Source organism: Emiliania huxleyi, assembly GCF_000372725.1.
Source record: "Emiliania huxleyi CCMP1516 unplaced genomic scaffold EMIHUscaffold_652, whole genome shotgun sequence".
Lineage (NCBI taxonomy): Eukaryota > Haptophyta > Isochrysidales > Noelaerhabdaceae > Emiliania > Emiliania huxleyi.
Window position 1 is genome coordinate 373 of NW_005197114.1, and position 23,781 is coordinate 24,153.

Below are 23,781 nucleotides of genomic sequence, written 5' to 3' on the forward strand. Positions count from 1 at the left end.
GCGAGCGATGCGCGAAGTTGCACGCGTCAGCAGGCGGAAGGCGGCGTAGGAATCTTGAGGCGGGGAGGCGCCCGTCGTCGTGACGTTTTATTGGAGATAGGCCGTTTACATGTACTCTCCCATGCGGTTCTCCACACATCTGTGATGGCGTGATTTCTCGCACATCTGATCGGACCTCTCACCGCCCGGCCCCCGGCCCCCGCCCGCGGCTTCCGCGCGCGCCGTCCCCCCCCCGTGCGGCTGCGGGCGCCACGTGTGTCGAGCTCGCGGTCGTGTGGACGGAGCGTGGTGTTGGGGCCTGTTTTGGGTGCTTGCGTGGGCTGTGGCTGGCGTGCACATGCACATGCATACATGTGTGTATTGTATGCCACCTCCCATATGTTTGTAACACCCCGTTGTTTTGCCACACTGCCATGTGTCCAGTGTCCTAGCCTAGTGCCCTAGTCCCTAGAGTTCTTTGCTTCTGGCATCGGCCGTCGCCTCCCACCTGCTCGGAGAGGCGCGCAGCCGCCCCGCCGCCCCGCTGCCGCCGAAATTTAAGCGGCGGCGATGGACGCGGCGCGCTTCTGCAGCTTCGCGAGGTCCGCTTGCCAGCGCGCGTTGTTGTAGCCGCGGGCCGTCGGGTTGAGGCGGCAGATTGCGAAGTTGAGGGCGGTCGCGAATAGCAGCCAGCCCATGTAAGGGCAGAGGAGGAGCGCGCTCGGCGACGCCGCCGCGATGCCATACTGCCCGAGGAGGACGGAGAGGGAGGCGATCAGCGCGACGTTCATCAGCAGGGCGAGCCTCAGCCGCTGGAGACCAAAGAAGATTGGCGCCCACAGCAGGTTGACGCACAGGTGAGCGAGGAAGTGCACGACGGGGGACGACACGCCCGACGCCGCCGCCACACGCGCGGTCGCGAGCCCCATCATCGCATAGAGCGACGTCCAGACCGGCGCAAACACGCGGTCGGGTGGCGTCCATGTCGGCAGCGGAATCTTGCGGTACCACGTCTTGGTCGCGCCAACCACAGATGGAACGCCCGCCGTTCCGCTCAGGACACAGCCGCCGACCCACGCCGCGGTCGCTGCCGCCGACATGCACGGCGGAGAGGCAGTGGCGACCCGCCGCGCAGAACTGCGGGTGCGTGGCCAGAGCTGGGCGGGCGTGCAAGGTCCAGCCGTCGGGCGGCTACAGACGAGGTGCGGCTGGAGCAACGCAGCATCGGTGATCGCGAACGCGAGGACAATCAGTGGTCTCCGCCGAGCCATGGTTCACTGAGACGTGATTTTTTTCTTCTTTTATTTCCCGAAGGGGGAGGCTGTACGCGAATTTGGGGGGAAATCGTGCCAGTGGCTACCAAAACCGGCGCCACTTGAAGTAGGAGGCGTGCGCCGCGCAGAAAGAAGAAGGATGAGCCTATTGATGGCGAACCTCCAGTCCTCGTAAACAGCGACGAGAGGAGAGCGTGGCGAGGGTTGCATAGCTCGATCGAAGATTATCTTAGAGAGATCCGCCTGTCTCTTTTCTTTTCACTACACCCCCCCAGCCTACAAGACCATCGCTCGCGGCAGCGCTGAGCCGAAACAATGTCCTTCTCCATGGAAGGCAAGGTTGTGGCAGTCACGGGTGGAAGCAAAGGTATTGGCAAGGGCATCGCCCGAGTGTTTGCGCGTGCTGGAGCCGCGGTGCTCATTTGCTCCCGCAACCTGGCCGAGGGCGAGGTGACCTGCAGTCGCAAATTCACACCGCCAATCGCCATCATGACCCCGACGTATGTGCCTCTCTCTCTCTCTCGTCTCTCTCTCTCTCTCTCGTCTCTCTCTCTCGTCTCTCTCTCTCTCTCTCTCTCTCTCTCTCTCTCTCTCTCTCTCTCTCTCTCGTCTCTCTCTCTCGTCTCTCTCTCTCTCTCTCTCTCTCTCTCTCTCTCTCTCTCTCTCTCTGCGCCGGACGGCCCGCCCAGAGTCGTGGCGCGCGAGCCGCCCTCAGGCCGCAGCTGCGGAGCTGTCCGAGTCGTGCGCGGCCAAGGTGTCGGCGGTCGCGGCGGACGTGACCAGCCTCGAGGACATGCAGGCGGTCGCCACGTGCGCCAAGGAGCGATACGGAGGCCTCGACGTGCTCTGCGCCAACGCGGGAGGCTTTCCTCAGGCAGCATCGCTGCCCCCACCGACTCACCGCCGCCCTTACTCGCAGCCGCCCTCCCCGTCGCCGCCCTCGTGCCGTCGCCAACCAACTTGCCGCCGCCCCCGCCCCCACCGCCCTCAGACAAAGATTGAGGATCTGACGTCGGAGGAGTGGGACGCTGTGATGGCCACCAACCTCAAGGGGTCCTTCCTGGCGGTCAAGGCGAGAGAGACGCACCGCACGATCGTAGTCCCGTGGATCCTTCCGTGAAGTCCTCTCCCGCCTCACACGGATGCCACGCCACGGCTCGCAGGCGTGCCTCCCGCTCCTCAAGCTGAGCAGCCAGCCGCGCGTCGTGCTCACGTCGAGCATCACCGGTGCCACGCCACGGGGCAGCCGCTCACGGCAGGTCTCTCCGCGGGCCTCAGCCACAGCTAGGCCGCTGTAGGCCCGATCACCGGCTACCCGGGCTGGTCGCACTACGGGGCGAGCAAGGCAGGAACGCTTCAACCTTCATCGCCCAGGGCCTTGCTCAGTGTGAGCTTCATAGTGAACCCCACAGTGTGTACCCCGCCCCATAGGCCAGCTCGGTTTCATGCGGTCGGCAGCCATCGAGCTCGCAAAGTACAAGGTGGCGGCACGAGGGCGGGAAGTTAGCTGCCGCACACACCCTCGCCAGCAGACCTCGACTACCCGCGGCTCAGGTGACGGTCAACAGCGTGCTACCGGGCAACATCAAGACGGAGGGGCTGGTAGCGCTCGGCCAAGAGTGCCGTGGCAGCATGGCGGCTTGGGTGTGAGGCGCGAAGCGACACCGCTCACGGTCTCCATCGTGTGCAGGTACCTCGACGGCATGGCGGCTGCGGTGCCGCTCGGCTCGATCGGCGAGGTGGGCACGCCTTCGCTGATCTCGGCTGATCTCGTCTAATCTCGGATAATCTCGGATGATGATCTCAGATGATCTCGGATGGGATCTCGGGTGGTCTCCGCCTAGGTGGAGGACATTGGCCACGCCTGCCTCTACTTCGCTTCTGCCGCAGCCGCCTACGTCACCGGCCAGACGATCGTCGTCGATGGTGGCCAGGTGCACGCAAGCGCGCTCACCTCACACACGCGCACGCGCACGCGGTGGGGCGCCCGTTACGCGCTTACCATGCCCCTCCGCCTAGGTGCTGCCTGAGTCGGCCGAGTTCAAGAGCGAGTGGTAGCCGATCGAAAGTGGTGCTGGCGCCAGATCTGCGGAGACATGTGTTGGCGTCGAGTGTTGGCATGCCACCCTCCACCTCACTCTCTCGTCTCTGCTCCCCTCACTTGCATACGGAGACCCGATCGGCGAGCAGTCTGCAGGATAGAGCACGTACATTTATACTTGCCAAGTGTTACTATATACTTGCCACACTGTGTGCTGTGGATCGCCTCGAGAGGGGCGCCTGGAGTGTACTATTGCAACTCGCGAGAATACTGTGTATCTCCACCACACCAATACGAATTCATTATACATAGTCATACATGGCACATACATAGATAGATTGCTCATTGTTTTTGTCATAATCATAGACATCATAGAGTGTTTCTGAGGGAGAGGACAGTAACACTGAGGGGTGAGGGGAGTGGGGAGGTGCGAGGACGAGGGCCGAGCTCCACGCACCACGGGCGCGCACCGCCAGGCCCCACACCCAGGTGTGTGTGATCTGTGTGTGTGTCCATATTGCTTAAAATTGGTTATTTGGATATTGCGCATTGGCCATTTGCGCACATACCACATTGCCAGGTACATGGTATTGTGCGCAGCATTCACACTGTCGTACGGCGCTACCAGAAACCCACGATAAGAGCTCTTGGCGTACAAACCGATGTTGAGCTGTACCTGCGACACTTCTGCACCCCATACGCGCCCTCCGTCTAGGCAGAGAGCCGTAGCTGTGAGCGCTGTCAGAGCGGTGTTTCGACACCGATATCGGTCAAGGAGAACGCTGATTCAAAATCCGCTGTTCACACTTCATAGGTAAGTGTAAGCGGAGCAGCTGAGTAGATACAGCGAATCCTTTGTGTTCACACCTGCAAGAGTCTTACACTCTGAATGCGAGCGGGTCCTGAGCGCAGAGCCAGCACGACAGCTACTCTCCTGGCCGGCGCATGTGACTACCCGCCAAAAGTTCACCGCTGCGGAGCCCGGACTGAGAACCCCAGCCACTCTCGGTGCCACGATGCTGTCGTACGGCGAAGAACCGCGCCCAGGCCGGCGTTTTGCGACGACCAGCGAGGCACTCGCTTCGCTGGTCATCGCAAAACGTGAACAATCGCAGCCTGCGACCGGGAAAGTGGACCCCGATGATCGTACCGGCGTCACTCATCACCTCGCCACCCGTACCGGCCGTCGGATCGACGCGCATCACGCACCCACCCACCTAACAGCGTCGTTCTCGCGCTGTGTGAGTAGGCTCGGCAGCGGCGGAAGGGTCGAGCCCAAGCTTCAACGAGAGTGGCCGAGCGACCCAGGGCAGATGGTACGGCATAAGAACTTAATGTTCCCTTCCTCTCAGGTCGCGCCTTCGACGTGTGCGCGAGCGGTGGCCCCTGCCGTGACCACCCCGTCACGACACTGCTCCGTCACCAGCAACATCCGGAGCCATGGTGGTGTCGAGCGTCGACCTCTGGGTACTTCTTTCGATCGACGTTGCTTGTGTACGTACTTTTAGCTTACTGGGAGAAAAGAGAGATTTTAAGGGCCCTACGCGCGGCGTGAGAGCTCGGAAGCGAGCTTTGCACGGCGATCGAGGATGGCACACAGTTCACCCCCAGAGTCACCCCCTCCACCCCCTTCACTATCAAAGGAATCACCGCAGCCTTTGTACGGTTGGGAGGGGCACTGGGGCTGATCCGCAGCGTCGCGCAGTCTATCGTGCGGGTTAATCTCTCCGGCCGCGTTGGGGCGTAAGGGTAAGCGACAGTGTGGGGTGCGCATTCGGTTATCGCCAATTTTAAACGAGCATTATTTCATTTTTACGTTCGCTGGTCCTCTCCACGCTGGCTGCTATCCCTGTCCGCTATCGCCGACCCAACAACCACTGTGCTGCCGCGGACCTGCCGCTCAGGCACCCAATGCACCGATCGGCCGTGCGGACCTTCAGCGACGCGCACGGCGAGCCCATCCGCGGTCGCCGCCTGCCGGTACACGAGCAGTTTGAACCGCGGCTCCATCGCCGCAAACGTGCCGCGGGTGGCGGAGGGGTCGTCGCCGGCGGCGGCAGCCGCAATGGCGGCCTGCGAGGCGAGGGAGTTACAGCATGTGCTTGTGAGGACGTGAGGTGGACAGCGTTGCGAGTGGGCGGCACTAGTGAGGTCGCGGGTGGACCTGCGACGCGTAGCTCGCGCGCAGCGTCTGCGAGGCCGCCGCGTGCACCTCTGCCCAGTCCGAGTCGACCAGGTCGGCACACGCCGCCCACGGGTAGACGCGAGCCTTGTAGAGCACCTGCGGCGGGCTGACACAGTCCGTGAGCTGGGCAAGACAGCACCAACGCGAGTGGCACCGTGGCTGTGCCGTCGTCGAGTGCTGGCTCGGGCCCCGGGGGAGGGCTACCTCGCTCAGGACATAGTTGCCGATGCCGGCCGTCTTGGACTGGTCCATCAGGAACTTGGCCACCGGAACGGCGGCGCGGCGGCGGCTGCTGCATTGCCGCCGCACGATCTCCATGAAGCCGTCCCTCGTGATCCCGCCGCCCTCGTCGAGCCAGCTCGGCCCGAGCGTCTCGAGCTTGGCGCGCAGCGCGGCGTGCTCAGTGCAGACCGTCAGCACTCCGAAGTTGCGCTGGTCGTTGTAGAATAGCAGCGTCGGCGCAACGGCGGCTGGTTCAGCGGCGAGCTCCAGGCACACGCGCGAGTGCGTGTTGCGACCGGTGGACCACGCCCCGGACATGCCCAGCGTCGACCAGAGGGTGAGCTCGGGCAGCGCGCCCGAGAGCGGGCTGAGCTCCCACCAGATGAACTTGCCCTTTGCCCGAACAGCGCCCACCACAGCAGGCAAGCTGCCACGCAACTCCGCCCAGCCGGCCGGAGGCGCACCACGGCCGGGCATCGAGCTGTTGCCGGCGTAGCGGCCGCTCAGGATGGCCGCACGGGAGAGGGTGCGCCCTGCAAAGCGGCGGTGCAGGCTCTCCGCATGAACTAGGCACTCTGGGCCTTCCGGCATCAGAGCAGGAGGCGTCCTCCGGAACCCACGGCGCTGCGGCGCAGCATGGCGTGTAGCGCGAAGGCCGGTTGCGGCGACGCCGAGGAGGAGTGGCACCATGGTGGCAAAAGTAGTGCTGCGCTCTGTCAGCTCTAGCGCCGCGCGCGCGCGTCAGTGTCAACAAAAAAAAGAACAAAGCAAAATCCTCTCTCGTAGAGCCCACCTGTCCCCCTGATCGTCCTTCCAAAATCCTGCTCGTGCAGGTGGGGACCCCTGTCCTCGTCCCATCCCTCGTTTGGCGTGTCTGTTTTCTTTCTTTTCTTTTCGTAGAGCCGAACGGGAGGAAGCCGGGGAAGACGATCTCGAGGAGGACCCAGTGGTAATCCCGGCGTCAGCTGTAACGATGCACCCGAAGGGGACCCCAGCGCCAACATCATCGGTGGAGGTACAAGTGTCCGAAGAGAGAGTGGACCTGAGCAACGATATGACTGGGCGGCAAATGATCGCAGTGGGCGTCAGAAGAGTCATCCTTGCGCGAGGAGAGCTCGATAAACTCGAGGGGCCAGGATATGCCGCGAGGAGGGCAGAGTTACGCCGAGAGGCGAGAGCAAGGGATCGGCAGGCAGCGGCGTGCAAGGCTTACTTACGGGCTGCACGCGCTACACACATGGAATGCAACGGGTTTGACTTGGCACTATCAGCGTCGAGTCCTGGCGAGCTCGACTTGATGCTGCAGCGCCACCCGTCCTGCTTCATCTGTCTGGCACTTCATCGAGCCTCAAGCGGGGAAGTCGTCGCTGTGGAATGTGTGCGGCGAGTCCACGCCGTTCACGAGCCCGGAAGACGAGCATGGTCACGCGCACGATTAAGCTCATGTCGCGCACAGCTCGGCGGAGAGGACGTCGACACGTCGTACTGTGTTTTGTGTGTACTGTGTGTATGCTTTTATTGTGTACGTACTACTCTCTCTCTCTCTCTACACGTACGTCTCTCTCTCTTGTGTACTTAAGAGTATGCTTTGTGTATCTGCACGCTCTCGTGCGTGAAGGCCAACACGCAACAGGACATCCCCCACCCAGAATCCCAGATGCACCCCCCACATTTCCCACTCCGGTCTCCGCGCTCGCGGGCTCACAGTGGCCTGCAGTTGGGCATGCACCGTTTCACTTGTGAGTTTCATGATTTACCTAGTGGTTTGGCGATTTCACTTGGTCTTGTGAGGGTCATGCACCATTTCACTTCGCGGCGCTGCGCGCCGCCATGCACCATCCATTTTACTAGAGAGCCGTAGACCCGGCGAAGCTTGTACACATGTCGCCCTTCTGGTTCTGCATGACGGTCCGCGTATAGGCGCGTGAGCGCGTGTCTGTGGCCACGCACCCGGGAGCAGTACCCAGGGGGGCAAGCTTAGCCTTAGAGGTACCCCTAGGCTTAAAAGGGTGGGCCCTGGGGCGCGCCTGCGGCTTAAACGGCTTCAAACCTGCCATGGCCGGTTGATGGCCCGTTTTAAGGCTGCCTGGGCCGCCGATTCATTAAACGGTCTTAAACGCTTAATCGGTTCGGGAGAGCTCCCGAGGTCGATGGTCCGGGAGGCTCCCCGGTAGACGCCGGAGGCCGGGAAGCTGGCTACAGTCTTCAGCTAGCACGCGCCCCCTATGCGAGTATGGCTCCTGCCAGTGCACCAGACTTAAAACAGATGTGTCTTCAGAGGCGGGTTTGTGCTTAATAGCGGCGGTATTGGAGAAAACGGCGCGGAACCCAGCGACGCATGCCGGCGAGGCCGATTTTCTTAAAAGGTTGTAAAATTCTTAAAAGGGGAACCCCGTGCCTCCTCATCTTAAATGGTGATCTAAGCCCCCAATCCTCCTCATTTCTTAAAAGCCCTGGTTAAAAAATCCGGCCCTCAGGCCTCAGAACCCTAGGGGTACCCTAAAGCCCAAGGGGGCAAGTGCCGGGCAGCTTTAACGTTTTAAGATTTAAGTGCCGGGGGGCGGGCTCCAGCGTCCAGGCCCCAAATGATGTGTGAGTGAGTTGTTTTGACTTACGATCTCTCAACTCTCTCGACGACCTCACACACCTGTCCTCACAAATCAGAAGTCTCAATCTCAACACAGTTTCAGGCACAAAGATGACTTGTTTCAATGATACATGCAAGGAAGGACCACGTGTCCCGAGCGCGAACGGAGCTATAGCTCTCAGTCAGTCTCTTTCTCGAAGTACGGAGAGCATCTCGAAGTACGGAGAGCACATCTCTCGTCCCGGTCGGAATTCCTCGGTGAACGGTACATCGGGGGAGCGCCCACATGCGGAGGCTTGCTCACAGCAGGCTGGCGATGCTGTCCAGCAGGTCCATCGACGAGGTGCTCGACGAGACCTCGAGCAGCGGCGGGGACGGCAGCGGCTCGCCGAGCAGCGGGTCGGTCACCTGGTAAGGAGGCACACAGAGTGACACAGAGGCCGTAGACTGAGGGAGAGACAGTGAGGACTAGACGGTGAGTCGCAAGGCCGCTCCGAGGGGTTCGGTGAGTGGTGGCGAGAGTGGCTGTGCTATGTGGTATAGGGCAGTGCGTAGATCTCGGGCCGCGTCACCGGCGCGATCTCGGCGTGGGCGAGAGGGAGCTGTAGCTCCATCTCGCCGGCCGCGGCTTCAGGGTGCGGGTGCGGCTTGGGCAGGAGCGGCGCGGGTGCGATGGCCCGTGCGGAGACCTGTGTGCCGCCGGGAGGACGTGTGTCTCTGATATGGTGATATGGCTCAGAATTGGGGAGGGGGGGGGGGGGGTGAGGGAGAGACGCCGGGGAGAGGGAGAGGCGGAGGCAGGGCAGAGCCCCGGCCGGCCCTCCCGGCGGCATCGCACCTGAACCTGCAGCCGCCACACAGTGGTGCCCCTGGTGCCGGACCCGGGCACGGCCGCCCACCACCCCCAGGGGGGCCCCAGGAAGGAGCCCCCCCCGGGCGGGCCGGCGGGCGGCGGCCGTGCCGCATACAGCACCCGGAAGGAGCCCACCGGGGTGAGGCTTGGGGCGAGGTTGGGCGTGAGGTCGAGGCTTGGCTCGTGGTTGTGATGCGCGTTGAGCAAGCGGTCGGACGAGACGTCGAGGGGGCGGGCGCCGGGCGAGGCGCCGGGCGAGGCGGTGGGCGAAGGTGCGGGTAGCTGAGGAGCAGGGCGTCCGGTGCAGCGGCGTCTGCGGGGAAAGGGCGGGGGAGGGGCGGGGGAGGGGCGCGGGGGCTAGGCCGGGGGAGAGGGGCTCGTGAGCGGACGTGCGCGGAACGGGGAACGGCGATCTGTGTGCAGGGAAGGGGGGGGGGGGGTGAGGGTGGTGTGGGGGGGCTGACCTGCGAGCCGCCCTCCTGCTTGTCGGTGAGGTATCCATGCGCTCGGTACGTGCAGCCCATCAGCGCGGCATCGGTGAGCGCGTGGCACATCGCCGGTGGAGCGCACGGAAGGGGGGCGTGAGCCACCGCGCTCTGCGCCGGCGCGAAGACCACCTCGTCCGTCTTGGATGCCTCGCCGTGGCGGATGCGAGGCGCCTTTGAGCGAGGCGCCTTCGAGCGAGGCGCCTTCTTCGGGGTCTGCCCCGAGCGGCTCCGCTTATTCTGGCGGCAGAGGGTGGCGGAGGGGGAATCGGGAGATGAGCGGACGGGGCGGGGGCCCGAACGAAGGCTAGGCAGGGACGCGCCTGGAACCAAGTGTGGATCTTCCTCGGTGTCACGTCGAAGGCGGTCGCCAACCGCTGACGGTCAGAGAGGGAAGGGAAGCGATCGACGAGGAAAGCAGCCTCAAGGCTCTTCTGTGTGGCTGTAGGGATCAGCCACCGCCGTTTTACAATTTTGGGGGCCAAAGCTGTGTCGTCCTTTTCAGTTGTCATGGCCACGCTGGGGTGCAGGTTTTTCCAGAACACCGCAATCACAAGCGCCGCGGCCACACTTTCTTTTCCCCCCGCACGACACCCCCCCCCTGCCCCCCACCCCCCACTGCCCCCCCACACTGCCCCCTGCCCTAGGAAGGAACTTAAGGTGGTTAAGCTTTCCCTATCCTTTCCAGTTGTCATGGCCACGTTTGGGTACCGAGAATGCGGCGGGTTCAATCACCTACGCCTCGCGACACTTTCTTTTCGACATAAAATTCCAACTCTTCGAGGAAGTTAAGGTGGGAAGGAAGATTGACTCTCTCTCTTGGCCGCCGACTTTGGGGTTTGGGCCCGACCCGGTCTACCTCTTCTGCCTCCCCCTCTCGCACATCGCCGCGCTCCTTCTCGAATTTATGTTCGCCGCGCCGTCGGAAGCATCTACTTTGCCACGCCCGACGCGCTCTCGGGAGGGCTTCTGGACTGCTGCTGCTGCAGCCAGCAGCAGACGCGGCCAACCATCTTTCCTTTTGCTTCTGAGTTCTGACCCAATGTGCAATGTGCATGTGGTGTGGTGCTACTGTGTCTGACCCATTTGTCGCGCTGTAACCTGTATCCAGCTAAAGCTGCAACAAAAGCCGGGTGCGAAAGAAGTAACGGTCCCACGACGCGGCTCCAGACAGGCATGATTTGTTTGCGCACACCACGATAGATGAAGAACAGTCAGGCTCGGTCGGGACTGGACACCAACGCGGTATGGGTGTGGACGCGGGACAGGATGTAGATGACGGCACGCACGCTGGAGCGACACACATAGACACACAAACTCCACACGCACAACCCCGACACTCCGAGCCAGCTGGCTACTGTTAAAAAAGGAATGTACGTAAGTGCCACATACACTGACTGAGAAGAGAGCGACCCTGAAAAAGTAAGTAACAATACATGCTGTCTTAAGGTCCGACCTGTGGGCTCTGCCTGCGCTCGGCACCGGGCACCGACTCGGTATACAAAATGCGCCTGCGGGCGGACCCTCACAGATCACAGATCACAATAGTGGGCGAGCGAGTCGCCACCGAAAGTTCTGGGCACACCCCACGCCAAGATGCAATGGCTCGCTTGCTTCGATTCAGCTCTCTCGGCAGCAGAAGTGGGGCTGGAGCGGGTGGGGGTGGATGCCGATTGAGGGAGAGCGTCTCCAGCTGCGCCCTGTGGCAGCTGCGCCCTGTGGCAGCTAGTCGAGGGACTTGGTAGTTGTGACCCCCCTGAGTGAGGACAGGAGAGAGAGAGAGCGTTTTGTGGTGTTGGTGTACGCAATAACGGGACAGGGTGGTTGTTCTCTCTATCTCCCCTTCTGGCTCTTAGCATGAGCTGCGCCCTGTGTCCGACCCCTTTTGCGCAGCAACACCTTAAACTTTTAGGCCCTCCAAATTCGGGTCGGAGCGTAGCGGAGTGGGCCCCGAGTTTGAAAAGGGCGACGGACGCTTGCGTCCTAGCCTCCAACAACGCCTCCCCGGCGCAGAGGGGCCCCCGGAGGGATGCACAACCGCTCCACGCCACGCCGCTTGCGGCGGTCCTCTTCCCAGCTCCGCTGAGGGCCCACACGTTAACCACCCAAGACAGCTTGGAGAGCTCCCGGTCCCGCAACATTTCGTAACGATCGTCGCTATTGGCCATCTGCCTCCTGCTATTGGCCATCTGCCTCCTGCAGCCTCTGTTGGGGCGGAATGCGCGGGGTTTTCGGCGCGATGCCTCCGGCTAGTACACGGTACTGCTCTGCCGCAAACTCTCCTGCGCTCGCGTGACGTGTGGGGCGCACGCACTGCGCTCGAAAGTCGCGATTTGGCAATAGGCGCTCGAGCCGGCGCGCAGTGGAGGGGGCGCCGCGCAGGGGGATCGGGGGGTGCGAGAGGGGGCGTGGGTCGGGCGCGCACCGGCCGGCTCCGGGAGCGGCCGTCACGTCCAAGAGGGGACCTGGTGCTGCTCGAATGACGACGCATGCCGCTCTGCTGCGCTGCCGATAGCCCCTCTTCCGAGCCGGCGCGTGGCGGCGAGCCGCGGCCAGTATCGCTGGTGCGGTGGAGGCGGCAGCTTGGATCGGCCGGCAGCGGGTGCGGCCATCACGTCGATGAGGGGGGGTTGTCGGCGACTCGTGTGGCTCGAGGCCTACGCTGCGCCGGCCATTGCGGCCAAGCCCTACTGCCGATCCAGCGCCTGGCGTTTGGGGCGAGCCGCGGTCGTCGTCGCTGATGGTATATGGCGGCGGCGGCGGCGGCTCGCCCTTCCCTCCGGCCGCAATTCCGATCCCGCCGCGCTCGCGGGAGGTGGCGCATACACCTTACGCCCTTTCTCCTCAACGGCTATCCGTGCTTGCTGTGCCCCTGCGTGGTGTGTTCCAAGTTCTTACAACCCAAGGTGATAGAGGGCAAAAAGATCGATTGCGCTCTTGCCGATCCGCACCTACCTAGGCCCTTGGGTGGCGCGCCCCAGCTCTTCACAACGAAGTGGTTTTCTCCCGTGGTGTACCTGTTGGCCAGTGCGTCACCAGTCCCGTGCCTAGTGTCGTGCGACAGGCTCCAGGTGTCGATCGGGAAAGAGGAGGACGCGAGTGAGACGACGAAGCAGCATTTCGCTTCGCCGCCAACGCCAACGACGCAGCTCGTAGCGCTGCAATCCAGTCTCCTAGCTTCGTCATTTGCTCGTCCCTGCTGTCTGCCGTGTGCACCTCTCGCTGCAGAGACCACCTCTCACAACCGTCGGCCTCGTAGCAGCTCACCTGCTGCCTTTGGGCCAGTGAAGAGGCGTCCGAAGAAGAGGGCTGCGACAATGTCGAAATTCCTCCTTTCGATGCTCGAGAGCCGCGCCTTTTGGTGGGACATCATACGCTACAACAAGGGACGCTTCACCGTGCTGGTCCTGATCCTCGGAGAGACTGGATACAACAAGGCTCGCGGCGGGCAGCAGCCAGATCCAGCGGCCACGGCGGCAAAGCGGACGCCGCAGATTTACATCACCGCGCCGCAGCCGGAGACGGCTGCCTCTCTGGGCGAGATTGCTCGGAGAAAGCGCGCCGCGTCGAGAGCCGTCTCTGACCCGCTCTCGCAGTACAGCCACGCGATGCTGGCCTCGTACCGCGGCTCGGGGTGTGGCGGCGGCGACAACAGGCCTCGGTCGGAGCGTGCTTGAGGGCCGCGTGTATTCTCGTCATTCTCGCTACGGGTACGGCTTTGGCATGTGAGATGTGTGCATGACATGGTATAACGCGTAAGTATGTTCTATGTAATGGCTAAAAAATGCACAGCCGCAATACGGTGTAGAGTATGCACATCACTGTAACCCGCAGTCTGTACCTGCGCCGCAGTGCGGCGGCGGCCCTGCAGCAGTCGAGCGCGCGAGATCCGAGAGAGCGCCCGCCGCCGCCCCGCGCCCCGCAGAACAGACACCACTCTCCCTCGACTCTCCATGCAAAAATCTCGTTCTCGAGCGACGCTCGCCACACCGCACTGTCGTGGCCAGGTCGTGGCGAGGGAGCGCGTGCCCTGAGGCATCCGAGCGCGGGTTCGCCTCTAGGAGGAGCTGAAGCCGTTCGGGTTGGCGCTGATCCACCGCCACGTGTCGGAGCACATCTCCTCGAGGCCGAGCTCCGCCTGCGGGAGAGTGATCAGCCGAGATCGAGCCGAGATCCATCTGCCACCCCGATCTCGGCAACCTCTCGGCCACATCTCGGCCGGAGATCCGCCTTCCACCCCAGTTCGGCCGCCGCGAGGGACGCGTCCGAGTACACGACCGCGACGTCGCCCGGCCTGCGCGGCGCAATCTCGTAAGGGAGGTCGTGCCCGCAGGCGGCGGAGAAGGCCCGCACCATGTCGAGCACCTGCCAAGAATAAAGAATGAAATCATCAATCATAAACCATGTCCAGCACCTGCCGCGCGGACGCCGAGTCAGAGCGCCACCAGTCCAACCGCCAGGACGAGATCGACAGCGCCTCGGCCACACGTCGCTCTCGGCCACACGTCGCTCTCGAGCACACCGCTCTCGCTCTACTGCCGCTGCTGCCGCTACTGCCGCCGCACCCGTGCTCCCGCGGTGCTATCCTCCGCGCTACGCCCGCTCGCCGAGTAGCCGACGCCCGTGCCGAGGTTGTACGTGACGCAGCCGCTGCCCTGCTGCAGCCGGAGCAGGGCGGCGGTGTGCCCCTTGGCCAGGTCGACCTACGGGACGTGTCCAGGACACGTCGTGCGCACGCCCCGCCAGCCGCCAGGCGGTGCCTCGGCCGGGCGTACCACGTGGATGTAGTCCCGCACGCCAGTGCCGTCGGCCGTCGGGTAATCGTCACCGAAGACGGAGAGGCGCGGCCGCTTGCCGACGGCGACCTGGGGGCGGCGAGGGGCGGGCGGACCAGTGGGTGGAGAGGCTCGCTCTCGCTGTCGGCCTCTCGCCCCGCGTGCCGCAGGAGGGACGCCCGCAGGAGGGGCACCCCGGGTGCTGCTGGTACCCCGGGTGTTGCTGGTGCTGCCGGTGCTGCCGGTGCGTGGAGCTGATCTATCTCGTCCGACTTGCTGCAGGAAGGGCATCAGGTTGTTCGGGATGCCCTGCGGGTCCTCGCCTATTGGCCAGTCCTCCTCCTGGCCACCGCCTTTCGCCGGGTGGGTCGGGATGCCCCTGCGTGTGGCTCGCCGATGCGGCCGGACGGGTGGGCGCCGACGGGGTTGAAGTAGCGAAGCAAGGCGACGTTGAGCTGCGGCGGGCGGCGGAGAGCGTGGCGCGCGGCCGAGGTGCGGCGGGCGAGGTGCGGGCGAGGGTGGGGGTGGGGGTGGGGGTGAGGGCGAGGATGAGAGTGAGGGCGAGGGTGCACCTGCGGGTTGGCGGTGGAGACGTCGCGCAAGATCTGCTCGATGAAGAACTTTGAGAACCCGTACGGGTTGGTGCAGCGGCCGGCGGGGAAGGACTCGTCCACCGGGACCGAGGCGGGGTCGCCGTACACGGTGGCGGACGACGAGAAGACGAGGTCGGTGCAGCCCTGCTGAAGCATCGCCTGCACGAGGTTGAGCGTGCCCTGCACGTTGACCTGGTAGTAGAGCAGGGGCTCGGCCACTGACTCGCCGACCGCCTTGAGCCCGGCGAAGTGCACGACCGCCTACGCCCGTCCGCCCTCGTGACTGCCGCCTCTCCTCACCCGGGACAAGAAGCAGAGCCTCCGCCCGCCGTCGGCTTGTGCTGCGCAAAGACCGCACTCAGCGCGTCCGCGTCGCGCAGGTCGACCTCGTGGAAGGCGACGTCGCGGCCGGCCAGCTCCTGCACTCTCCGGAGGCACTCCAGGTTCGAGTTGCACAGGTTGTCCACCACAACAACCTAGACGCGAGTGCGCTGCTCGCCTCGGCGTTGCTGAGTGCAGGCGGGGGCTGGGTTATCCGCCGCCCCTCACGGCCTTGCGTGCACCCGCGTTTAGGAGGCTGGTGCATGCGGGTGGCAGGTGTGAATTCTTCTGCGTGTGTGTGTGTGTGCGTGTGTCTTCTGTGCATCACCTCGTGGCCGGCCGACAGCAGCTCGAGCACGGTGTGGCTGCCGATGTAGCCGACGCCGCCGGTGACGAGCACGGTCTGTGGCACGGCCGGAGGCGGTATTCTTGAGCCGAGGGACGTTTGCAGCAGAAGTAGCAGCGGGCAGATGAGCCGAGGCATCAGAGCGCTGCCGGAAAGCAGCAATTCGTTCTGTACGAAAAGAATTTTCCGGCGCGCCACCCACGTCCGACGGCCGACGGCCGACGGCACCGTCGGCCGTCGGCCGTCGGCAGACGGCAGACGGCAGACGGCAGACGGCAGACGGCATACGGCATACGGCATACGGCATACGGCAGACGGCATACGGCATACGGCCTACGGCTCGGTGCGTCGCCCATCTCTCCTGGAGATGTGCCCGCTCTATTTTTTTTTGCACTTACACATTTCAACTAGGTCTTAGCTCTAAGCGTGCGCAAGACGGAGAGATTTAAATTTATGTGTGGTGGCGGCGTGCCCCGTCCTCCCACCCACCCACATCCCAACCTTGGTCCTTGCCGCTTGCGTGTCTGTGTTTTCTTTCAGACGGACAGATACACGACACGGCACGTCACGGGTGGGCTGGGCGGGACATAATACACTGATCTCGGCACGCAAAAAAATAAAAACGGACGAGGCACCGAGATGCCCTCTCCAAAGACTAACGGTGATGTTATTCTCTCAACACTCAAGCGCTGTGTACACAACGAGACAAGTTGTATTGGCCGAGCGAGCAGGACGAGCGAGCTGGCGGGGCCCGCCATGGCGGGGCCCGATAGCAAGCAAGGGACACGTCCGCCTTCGCCGGCTTGCAGCTGCCACCACTGGATCCCACAACCCTCACCACTGGATCCCACCTTCAGGCTTGAAGCGGGTCGTGCACATCGCCGACCAGCCGTTCCGGATGCGGCCTATCCCGCGAGACGGAGTTACAAGACGCAGCTTCTGAGAGTACAACATGCACATGGTACGCCACCGAACGGCCCGCCGCGTGCGCCGTCCTGCACGTGATGCTCGAGGAGCGAGCGGTCGGCAAGGCCAAACAGAGTGAAGGCGTCCGCCCCTAGCATCGGTGTGCCTGTCTGCGCCGGCAGCGCCGCAAGATCCTCGCTCGCCGGGCTGACTCGGTCGCGCTGAGCGGTCGTGGCGCCGAACCGGTCGAACCAGTCGTTCCAGTTGCTCGGGAAGACGGGGTCGATGACGTTCCCCTGCCAGGTCCCCCAGCGGTACTCTGGCCTACTCACAATCATTTCCGTAAAGCGCGATGCCGTTCTCAAGGCCCGCGAAGGAGCAGCCACGTGCCGGTTGGCGGGCAGCGAGCACGAGGCGCCAGGACTCTGGTACACCTGGTCGCCTGCCGCTACCGCCAGCCCCCCCTCCGGCGCTGGCAGGTCGGAGGCGATGCAAAGGGGGACCGGGTGGGGGAGGTTGCAGGTCGCCTTGACGAGGGAGCAACCCTGTTGCGTCGCCCCGTCCCCACGGGTGTGGTTGCAGTCGAGGAGCAGCGCATGCGTCGCCGAGAGCGCGTATTCCGCCGCGGCGCCATTGTACTGCGCCAGGTTCTCGTCCATGATCTGGAAAACGTTGTAGCCCCCCTCAGTGCCGCCAGCGGGGTGTCTCGCGCGAGCATGCGCGCGAGCGACTTCCCAATGGTCCTCTAGAGTTTTGCGCGCCGAGTTGGGTCCGCTCCCGCAGTCCACCTTCCTCCCCCGGTAGCAGTCGACGAGCATCTCGCGCAGGAGCGTGATGTAGAAGCCGATGATGCTCTGCTCGCCCGCCACCATCACTGCATGTGCGTTCATTTTGTACTGAGCGTAGGCCACGTCGTAGAGGGGGACAGGGTAGCCAGCGCTGTCGACGGGCGAGTGGGACATGGCCGGCGCCTCGTTCTTGACAAAGTCGTACCTCTGGTCAACGAAGACCCGCCGCCAATTAGAGGTCGAGGCCGCGCTAGACCGCCCATCGAAGAAAAGCCGAGCACCCTCGGATCTCCCGCTCAGCGGGTTGCACCGCACATCAAGCGCCGTGACGAGCGAGGTTCTCGGGTTGCGCCTCCAATCGTAAGCGAGACTGTCGAGGCAGAGGCGAGCGCGCTCATAGTTCTGCCTCCATGCGTTCTCGTGGATCGCGCGGATCAGGTCGTCGATCCGCTCGTTGGTCGCCTCGTTCATCTCCCGCACGCACTGCGCCAAATTGCGTGTGAGGCGCATGTTCATCGCCGCCGCGCTCGCCCAGTCCTCGTCCACGCCTTCGGGTGGCGAGACGAATCCTGCGATGCCGGTCCCGCCGACGACGGCGGCGGTGCTGACCACGGCGGTAGCCACAGTTGCCGCAGTCGTTGCCGCAGTCGTTGCCCCCACGGCGGCAGCCACAGCGGGGATTGCTCCCCCAGAGGCAGCACCTGCGATGACAGTCCCGCCGATGATCAGCCAGTTGCCCACGGGCCCTGCCCAGAAGTCGTCCGCCACCGCTTCGGCCTCCGCCGCCGCACGCTGCTGCTCGTACCAGAGGCACGCCATTCGGCACATGTCTAGGAAGTCGCACTCAAAGTCGGCCATGCAGCCCAGGTGGGCCTGGCTAGCGCTGCGGCAGTTGAGCTCGTTGCCGCGGTGCTCTGCATTTTGGCATGCTTCCCGCACAGAGGCGGGCATGTCATCGCACATGGCGGCTCCATTCACGTACTCCAGCCGACGAGCTGGCGCGCTCTGCCGCTGCTGGTTCGCTTGCGACTCCTCAGGAGTTGCTTGCGTCTCCTCCTGGAGCAGCCTCCGCGCGGTCGGGGAGGAGCACGTGGCGCAGCATGACTCGGAGACCACCATCAAGTCGCGAAAGAGGAGGCAGTGGCCCTGGGATAGCACGTCGGCGCAGCTGGTGACGTTCTCAACCTGGAGCAGCTGCATCGCCCTCAGCGCGACCACCTCGTTCGGCGGGTCGGTGCACTGGACGTCGTCAGTGGCAGGCCCCTCTCCGACTATCGTCTCGACCAGCAGGCGACACTCTTCCATCACCCTCTCTGGGCACGCGGCCAGCTCGGTCTCGCAGATGTTGGGCGATAGGAAGTTGGTGAGATTGAGAACCACATTTGACTCACACAGATCCGCCTCTGGATAAGTATCATCGCTGCCGGCGCTGCTGCCAAGACCAAGAGCCAGGCCGAGGCTAACGCCGAGAATGGCGAGCGCACCCAAGAGAGCGAGGACAAACCAGTTCTTGCCGATGGAAGAGCGACCTTGGGTGGCATCAGCCACTCCGGCTTGCTTGGCCGAAGGGGTTTCCGGGTCGTTCGCGGCCTGAGAAGTCATATAGCCAGCGCGACGCCGCCACAAGGACTCCTCGGCCTCGGCGGTCGCCTCGAAATCATAGTCAAAGCCAGCGGCCGGAACCCATTATGGCCCTGCGAACGCGCACCCCCACAGGGTCGGGGCTTGATTGCTCGTAGCCGATACCGAGCATCCGGCCCACTGGGTGCGCTTCTTAGCTCCCCCCCGGCACTGGATGTGAGGTTAATGATCGCACTCCAAGTGCTCCAAGTCCGGCCGGCGTGATGCGCTGGTTCATTTATTTATTTCCCGTTTTACCCTCACACACAGCGCCTCAGCGCGCTCCAGATCGCCAGACTCGGTCGCTCGGTGCGTGAATACCAATGCTCTATACACACTGCATGTACCGCAGGCGCAGCGCCCCGGCATGCCGAGTCCAGCAATCCTGTTTGAGGGTATTTGAGCCCTATCTAGATACGGTAGAGAACAGAGAAGCCTAGACTCTCTAGTACGTAGTAATCTGTAAGGAAGCCGCGCGCTGTGTATGCGGCTGCGGCTCTAACGCTGAGGGAGAGGGTGTAGATGATGTAGGTGTAGAGCGCTGTAGAGAGAGCTGTAGAGATGTAGAGCGCTCTCTGGAGCGCTGTAGAGCTGTAGAGCTCTACATCCGGCGCGGGACGATGTGAGTCCGATGTAGAGCGATGTAGAGGCGCTCTACAACGTGAAATCTCTACCACAAACTGGATCTCTCTCTCTCTCTAACTGGCACAGTCGGTCTCCGACGAGAAGGGCGCGTTGCACTTGCCAGTGCTACCCTGGCCTTCTGTCTGCCCGCCCAATGGGTGGCAGGTGCCTCTGCTGCTGTGGCATGCCTCACGGCTGCGACTGGCCGGCGCCTCGGCGCGTCAGCTCGGCCCGGCGTAGCGATTTATAGTGGCCAGCGCAACTCGCCTGGACTCAACGCTCAGCCAGGAGCTCCCGCACGCGCTGGCGCGAGTCTCATGGCGCATGCAACGCGCCTGAATGCTCGCCTCGCCTCGCGCAAATGCGACCGTCCTCGCAGCCGACAGTCCACCGCCTGCTAAAGAAGCACAGCGATGAATGCGGCACCGGCGACGCATGGCAGGCTGGTCATGACGCAGTTAATAGGGTGTTATGTGCCGTCAGAGTGACTCTCTCTGTGTCAGGGATAGTCACAGGGCCGTCCATCAGAGCTCCAGTAAGCTCGGAGACACCCCATTAGCGCGGCTCGACCTCTTTGAGTTCACTGCCTTCCCGGCCGTTAGGCTGTAGAGCCTCTACAACAAACTCTACAACAAAATCGCGCTCTACATCGCTCTACATCGGACTCACATCGCGCCGGATGTAGAGCTCTACAGCTCTACAGCGCTCCAGAGCGCTCTACATCTCTACAGCTCTACAGCGCTCTACACTCTACATCCTCTACACCCGCCCTCAGCATCCTCTACACCCTCCCTCAGCTCTAACGTATGCACACGATGTAGGTGCACTAGGCCCAACACCACGGTGACACACGCACTCCCCCCTGCCCCACTGCCCACTGCCCACTTTCCGTGAGGCGCCGAAAGCGAAACATCGCGCGCACTCCCCGTTCCACCCGCGACCTGGCGCCCTGTGCCCCGCTCTGCCGCTCTGCGCTCTGTCACCTGTGTGGCTCAGTCTGTACATAAATTGACGCAACTTTCGCACGAGGTATCCGAACACCTGGCCATGTTTTTCCCTCTCACACACACACACACACACACACACACACACACACACACACACACACACACACCGCTCACCCACGCGCACCGGGCCTTTTGCACTTTGAATGCCGTGGGGCTCCTGTCGTTAGACGTGGAGACGCGAGGGTTGCCCCCCTTGCCCCACCACCTCGTGTGTGTGGAGAAGTTTACCTTACCTTACCTTTTTCCCTCATTAGGGGTCCGTGACAGCACATAGACAGTAATATAAATAAGGTAGCGTTACGTCTCGGCGACTGCCTTGGCTGGCTGCGCGCATCAGCTCTGTCTTGTAAGAGTTACTATTTATGAAATCGTCGGCCCTTGCACCTACCGTACCTGTGACCGCGGTCGCTGGGGCATCCTTACTCAGCATTTTAGATTTCTTTTTACTGGAATCCCTGAGATGTACCATGTCCCGGCCGGAACGTCAGGCCTCCACGCCCACTACAAAGAGCACCGCCCAGTCCTGCGTGTTGCAACCGTCAAACGTAGGCATCTTGGCGCCGGGCTTGACTGGGAACTTGTCCTGCATCGCGGCCGCCGGCGCGCAGCTTCCGCCCGCGCTCGCAGTGTACACGCCCGTGCGGCAGGGAAGGTGCGTGACGTCGTAGAGCGAGCCCTTCGAGAGCTCCCACCGGCCGTCGTCGTGCACCGTCAGCACCGAAGTGACCTCGCGGTCCCCCGTCACCACGTACCGGCGGTAGGGCGCCGTCTGCTTCATGGTGGCGCCCTCGCGCTCGTACCGGGCGAGTGGCAGCGTGGAGGGGACCTCCATGATCAGGCCGTGCTCCTCCACATAGAAGCGCGACGGGTCCACGCGCCAGCCCGCCGGCGCGGTCCCGCCCTTGCTCGCCAGCTTCTTCTCGTAGTCGCGCAGGAAAACGCCCCGCGGACCCGGATCCTCCCGCCACAGTCCCCACTGCTCCGCACCAGTGCCCGACGAGGCGGCCGGGTCACCGAGCGCTGCGATAAACTGGATCGGGCTGAGCCGCTTGAACTTGGCCTTGCCGCCCGCGTCGTCAGCCGTCGCCGCAGTGATCTGCTTGCTGCCGGAGGCGGTCGCGATGAAGCCCGGAAGGCTGTATGCAAGCGCAGTGATGGCCACGCGGCGGCCAAGCCCAGGTGCAGGCTTCGGCAGATCGAGTGCAACGGCCGTGGCAGTAATCAGAAGGATGGACGCGCGCATGTCGGCAAAGAGCCGGCGCGACAGAGGTGACTGCCTCGAAGTGGCTGCTGGGGAGGCGATTTCTTTTGTGAGCCGGTGTGTGCCAGTCCGCGCCAGTCCGCGCCCTTGTCGTGCCAGTGTGCTGAAAGAAAGAAAACAGACACCCAAGGGAGGGACAGTGTGCTGTGAGAGAGGCTTGTTTCGTAAGAATTCTTTTCGCAGGAGTTACGCGTCGCAGGGTTCCGGCTCCTAGCCGGATAGGGGGTCTGTTGGGACTGACTCGCGCCAAAACGCCCTACCTACCTACCTATCCCCAGGCCGCGCAGCGAAGCGAAAAAAGATGAAAATAGGGGGTACCTACCTATTGCAGGGCCCTTTTGGGCCAAACAAGACCAACCTACCTACCTATCTGGGAGGGGCCAGCCAGTCCCGCCAGACCCCCTATCCGGCTAGGAGCCGGAACCCAGAGCCCAACGCTGCGGCAAACCTTCCCATGAAGTTAGAAACAACCCTGGCCTCACCCTCCCGCCGCCTCGCCGCTCTCGCTCGCCGCTCGCTCGCACGTTCGCGCTCGACCTTCTACTTCCTCGTGATCCACCGCCGCCACCCTCGCCTCGCCCTCCCGCCGCCTGGCCGCTCGCCTGCCGCTCGCTCGCACGTTCGCGCTCGACCTTCTACCTCCTCGTGATCAACCCGCCGCCACCCTCGCCCCCCGCCGCCTAGCCGCTCGCTCGCCGTTCGCTCCGCCGCTCGCGCCAGACCTTCTACCTCCTCGTGATCCACCCGCCGCCACCCTCGCCTCGCCCTCCCGCCACCTAGCCGCTCGCTCGCTCCTATCCGTGCCACGCCTATCCGTGATCCTGCCGTTACCGCGCCGTCCTTGCTCCTCCCTGCCGTGCCGCTCCTTCCTCCGTGCCGCGCCGCCCTTGCCGTTTAGCCCGCCGCCCCCCCTGCCGTCCGTTACCGCCGTGCCGCCGTACCGCCCACGCCGCCGCCGCCCTCCACCCCCTCCACACCGCCGCCACCGCTGCTCACGCCGCCGCCGCCCTCCACCTCGCCCACGCCGCCGCTACCCTCCACCTTCTTCCCACCGCCGCCGCCGCCGCTCACGCCTCCGCCGCCTTCCATCTCGCCCACGCCTCCGCCGCCCTCCACCTCTCCCATGCCGCCCCCCCGCCCTCCACCTCGCCCACCCCTTTGCCACCACCCTCTCCTTCGCCGCCCCTCGCCCCCACCGTCCTCCACCTCCACCCCTCGCCCTCCCCCCCGCCCTACCGAACCACCCGCCGCCCGCCCATGCCGACTTCCGCCCTCCTGCCGCCCTCCCCCCTTTCTGCCCCTCCGCCTTCGCCATCCCCCATCTGTGCATTCCACTCCGTTCGCTCCCTCCCGCTTGGCGCCCATCCCGCCCTCCGCCCTCGCCCTCCGCCCATCCCGCCCTCCGCCCTCGCTCTCCGCCCCTGCCCTGGCTGGCCTGGGGGGCATCTCCTCATTATCACGCGCCGAGCGGGAGGGAAGTGGACGGGGCCCTGAGCCGACCTAGCCCTAAACGGAATGGGGCGCCCAACACGTGCCCGGATTACTGTGCCTTCCCCGGGCACAGCCTTTCGGCTCGTGAAGGGTCGGTGCGTGTCGTGATCCCCTGGAACACCCGTACTCTCCCGCGCCATCTCCGTCGCCCTGTTCGGCTGCGGCCTTACCACCAAGATCGGGAGGCGGCCAGGGCTCATAGACTCGGTCGAGAGACCCCAGATTGGCATCCATGCCTCTCTGGACAGGGTGGCCCGCCACAACGACCCCTGGAATTGCGACTCGCCGCTTTCCTCCCGCTGTGATTTCTGTGTGAGCTCTGTGTCTTGATTTGCCAACACTATACACAAGAGAAAACAAAACGCAAACCGCGCGCCGCCGCACTCACTTTCCCCTCCCGACCAGAATCCATTGCCGCGGCAG

General features: G+C 63.7%; 7 protein-coding genes across 7 annotated transcripts; 2 read left to right on the forward strand and 5 right to left on the reverse strand.

Moving 5' to 3' along the window:
- Positions 1-536: 536 nt before the first annotated feature.
- EMIHUDRAFT_120517 (hypothetical protein) lies at positions 537-1,079 on the reverse strand (the record flags this gene model as incomplete). Its single annotated transcript, XM_005762955.1, has 1 exon — positions 537-1,079. One exon carries the CDS (start codon positions 1,077-1,079, stop codon positions 537-539), a length of 543 nt encoding a protein of 180 aa, XP_005763012.1.
- A 453-nt stretch (positions 1,080-1,532) lies between these two features.
- EMIHUDRAFT_446175 (hypothetical protein) lies at positions 1,533-4,573 on the forward strand. Its single transcript, XM_005762956.1, has 11 exons — positions 1,533-1,703; positions 1,969-2,127; positions 2,245-2,325; positions 2,417-2,480; positions 2,552-2,602; positions 2,685-2,734; positions 2,808-2,872; positions 2,944-2,992; positions 3,098-3,187; positions 3,273-3,597; positions 4,555-4,573. The coding sequence occupies exons 1-10, from the start codon at positions 1,569-1,571 to the stop codon at positions 3,309-3,311; spliced, it is 783 nt and encodes a 260-aa protein (XP_005763013.1). The 5' UTR covers positions 1,533-1,568; the 3' UTR covers positions 3,312-3,597; positions 4,555-4,573.
- A 533-nt stretch (positions 4,574-5,106) lies between these two features.
- Positions 5,107-6,292, reverse strand: Fpg2-2 (putative formamidopyrimidine-DNA glycosylase; the record flags this gene model as incomplete). The annotated part of the gene is made up of 3 exons (XM_005762961.1): positions 5,107-5,367; positions 5,459-5,575; positions 5,684-6,292. The coding sequence occupies 3 exons, from the start codon at positions 6,290-6,292 to the stop codon at positions 5,107-5,109; spliced, it is 987 nt and encodes a 328-aa protein (XP_005763018.1).
- Positions 6,293-7,611: 1,319 nt separating this feature from the next.
- Positions 7,612-10,162, reverse strand: EMIHUDRAFT_446177 (hypothetical protein). Its single transcript, XM_005762957.1, has 7 exons — positions 10,124-10,162; positions 9,950-10,090; positions 9,606-9,866; positions 9,127-9,423; positions 8,861-8,977; positions 8,404-8,696; positions 7,612-7,637 (listed from the first exon to the last, which is right to left on the reverse strand). Exons 1-6 carry the CDS (start codon positions 10,136-10,138, stop codon positions 8,589-8,591), a joined length of 939 nt encoding a protein of 312 aa, XP_005763014.1. The 5' UTR covers positions 10,139-10,162; the 3' UTR covers positions 7,612-7,637; positions 8,404-8,588.
- Positions 10,163-12,943: 2,781 nt separating this feature from the next.
- EMIHUDRAFT_248291 (hypothetical protein) lies at positions 12,944-13,303 on the forward strand (the record flags this gene model as incomplete). The annotated part of the gene is made up of 1 exon (XM_005762958.1): positions 12,944-13,303. One exon carries the CDS (start codon positions 12,944-12,946, stop codon positions 13,301-13,303), a length of 360 nt encoding a protein of 119 aa, XP_005763015.1.
- A 73-nt stretch (positions 13,304-13,376) lies between these two features.
- EMIHUDRAFT_446178 (hypothetical protein) lies at positions 13,377-15,820 on the reverse strand. The gene is made up of 9 exons (XM_005762959.1): positions 15,644-15,820; positions 15,324-15,470; positions 14,974-15,255; positions 14,796-14,856; positions 14,675-14,724; positions 14,402-14,491; positions 14,234-14,329; positions 13,857-13,991; positions 13,377-13,764 (listed from the first exon to the last, which is right to left on the reverse strand). Exons 1-9 carry the CDS (start codon positions 15,797-15,799, stop codon positions 13,684-13,686), a joined length of 1,098 nt encoding a protein of 365 aa, XP_005763016.1. The 5' UTR covers positions 15,800-15,820; the 3' UTR covers positions 13,377-13,683.
- Positions 15,821-21,090: 5,270 nt separating this feature from the next.
- Positions 21,091-21,849, reverse strand: EMIHUDRAFT_120521 (hypothetical protein; the record flags this gene model as incomplete). Its single annotated transcript, XM_005762960.1, has 1 exon — positions 21,091-21,849. One exon carries the CDS (start codon positions 21,847-21,849, stop codon positions 21,091-21,093), a length of 759 nt encoding a protein of 252 aa, XP_005763017.1.
- Between the last annotated feature and the right edge of the window lie 1,932 nt (positions 21,850-23,781).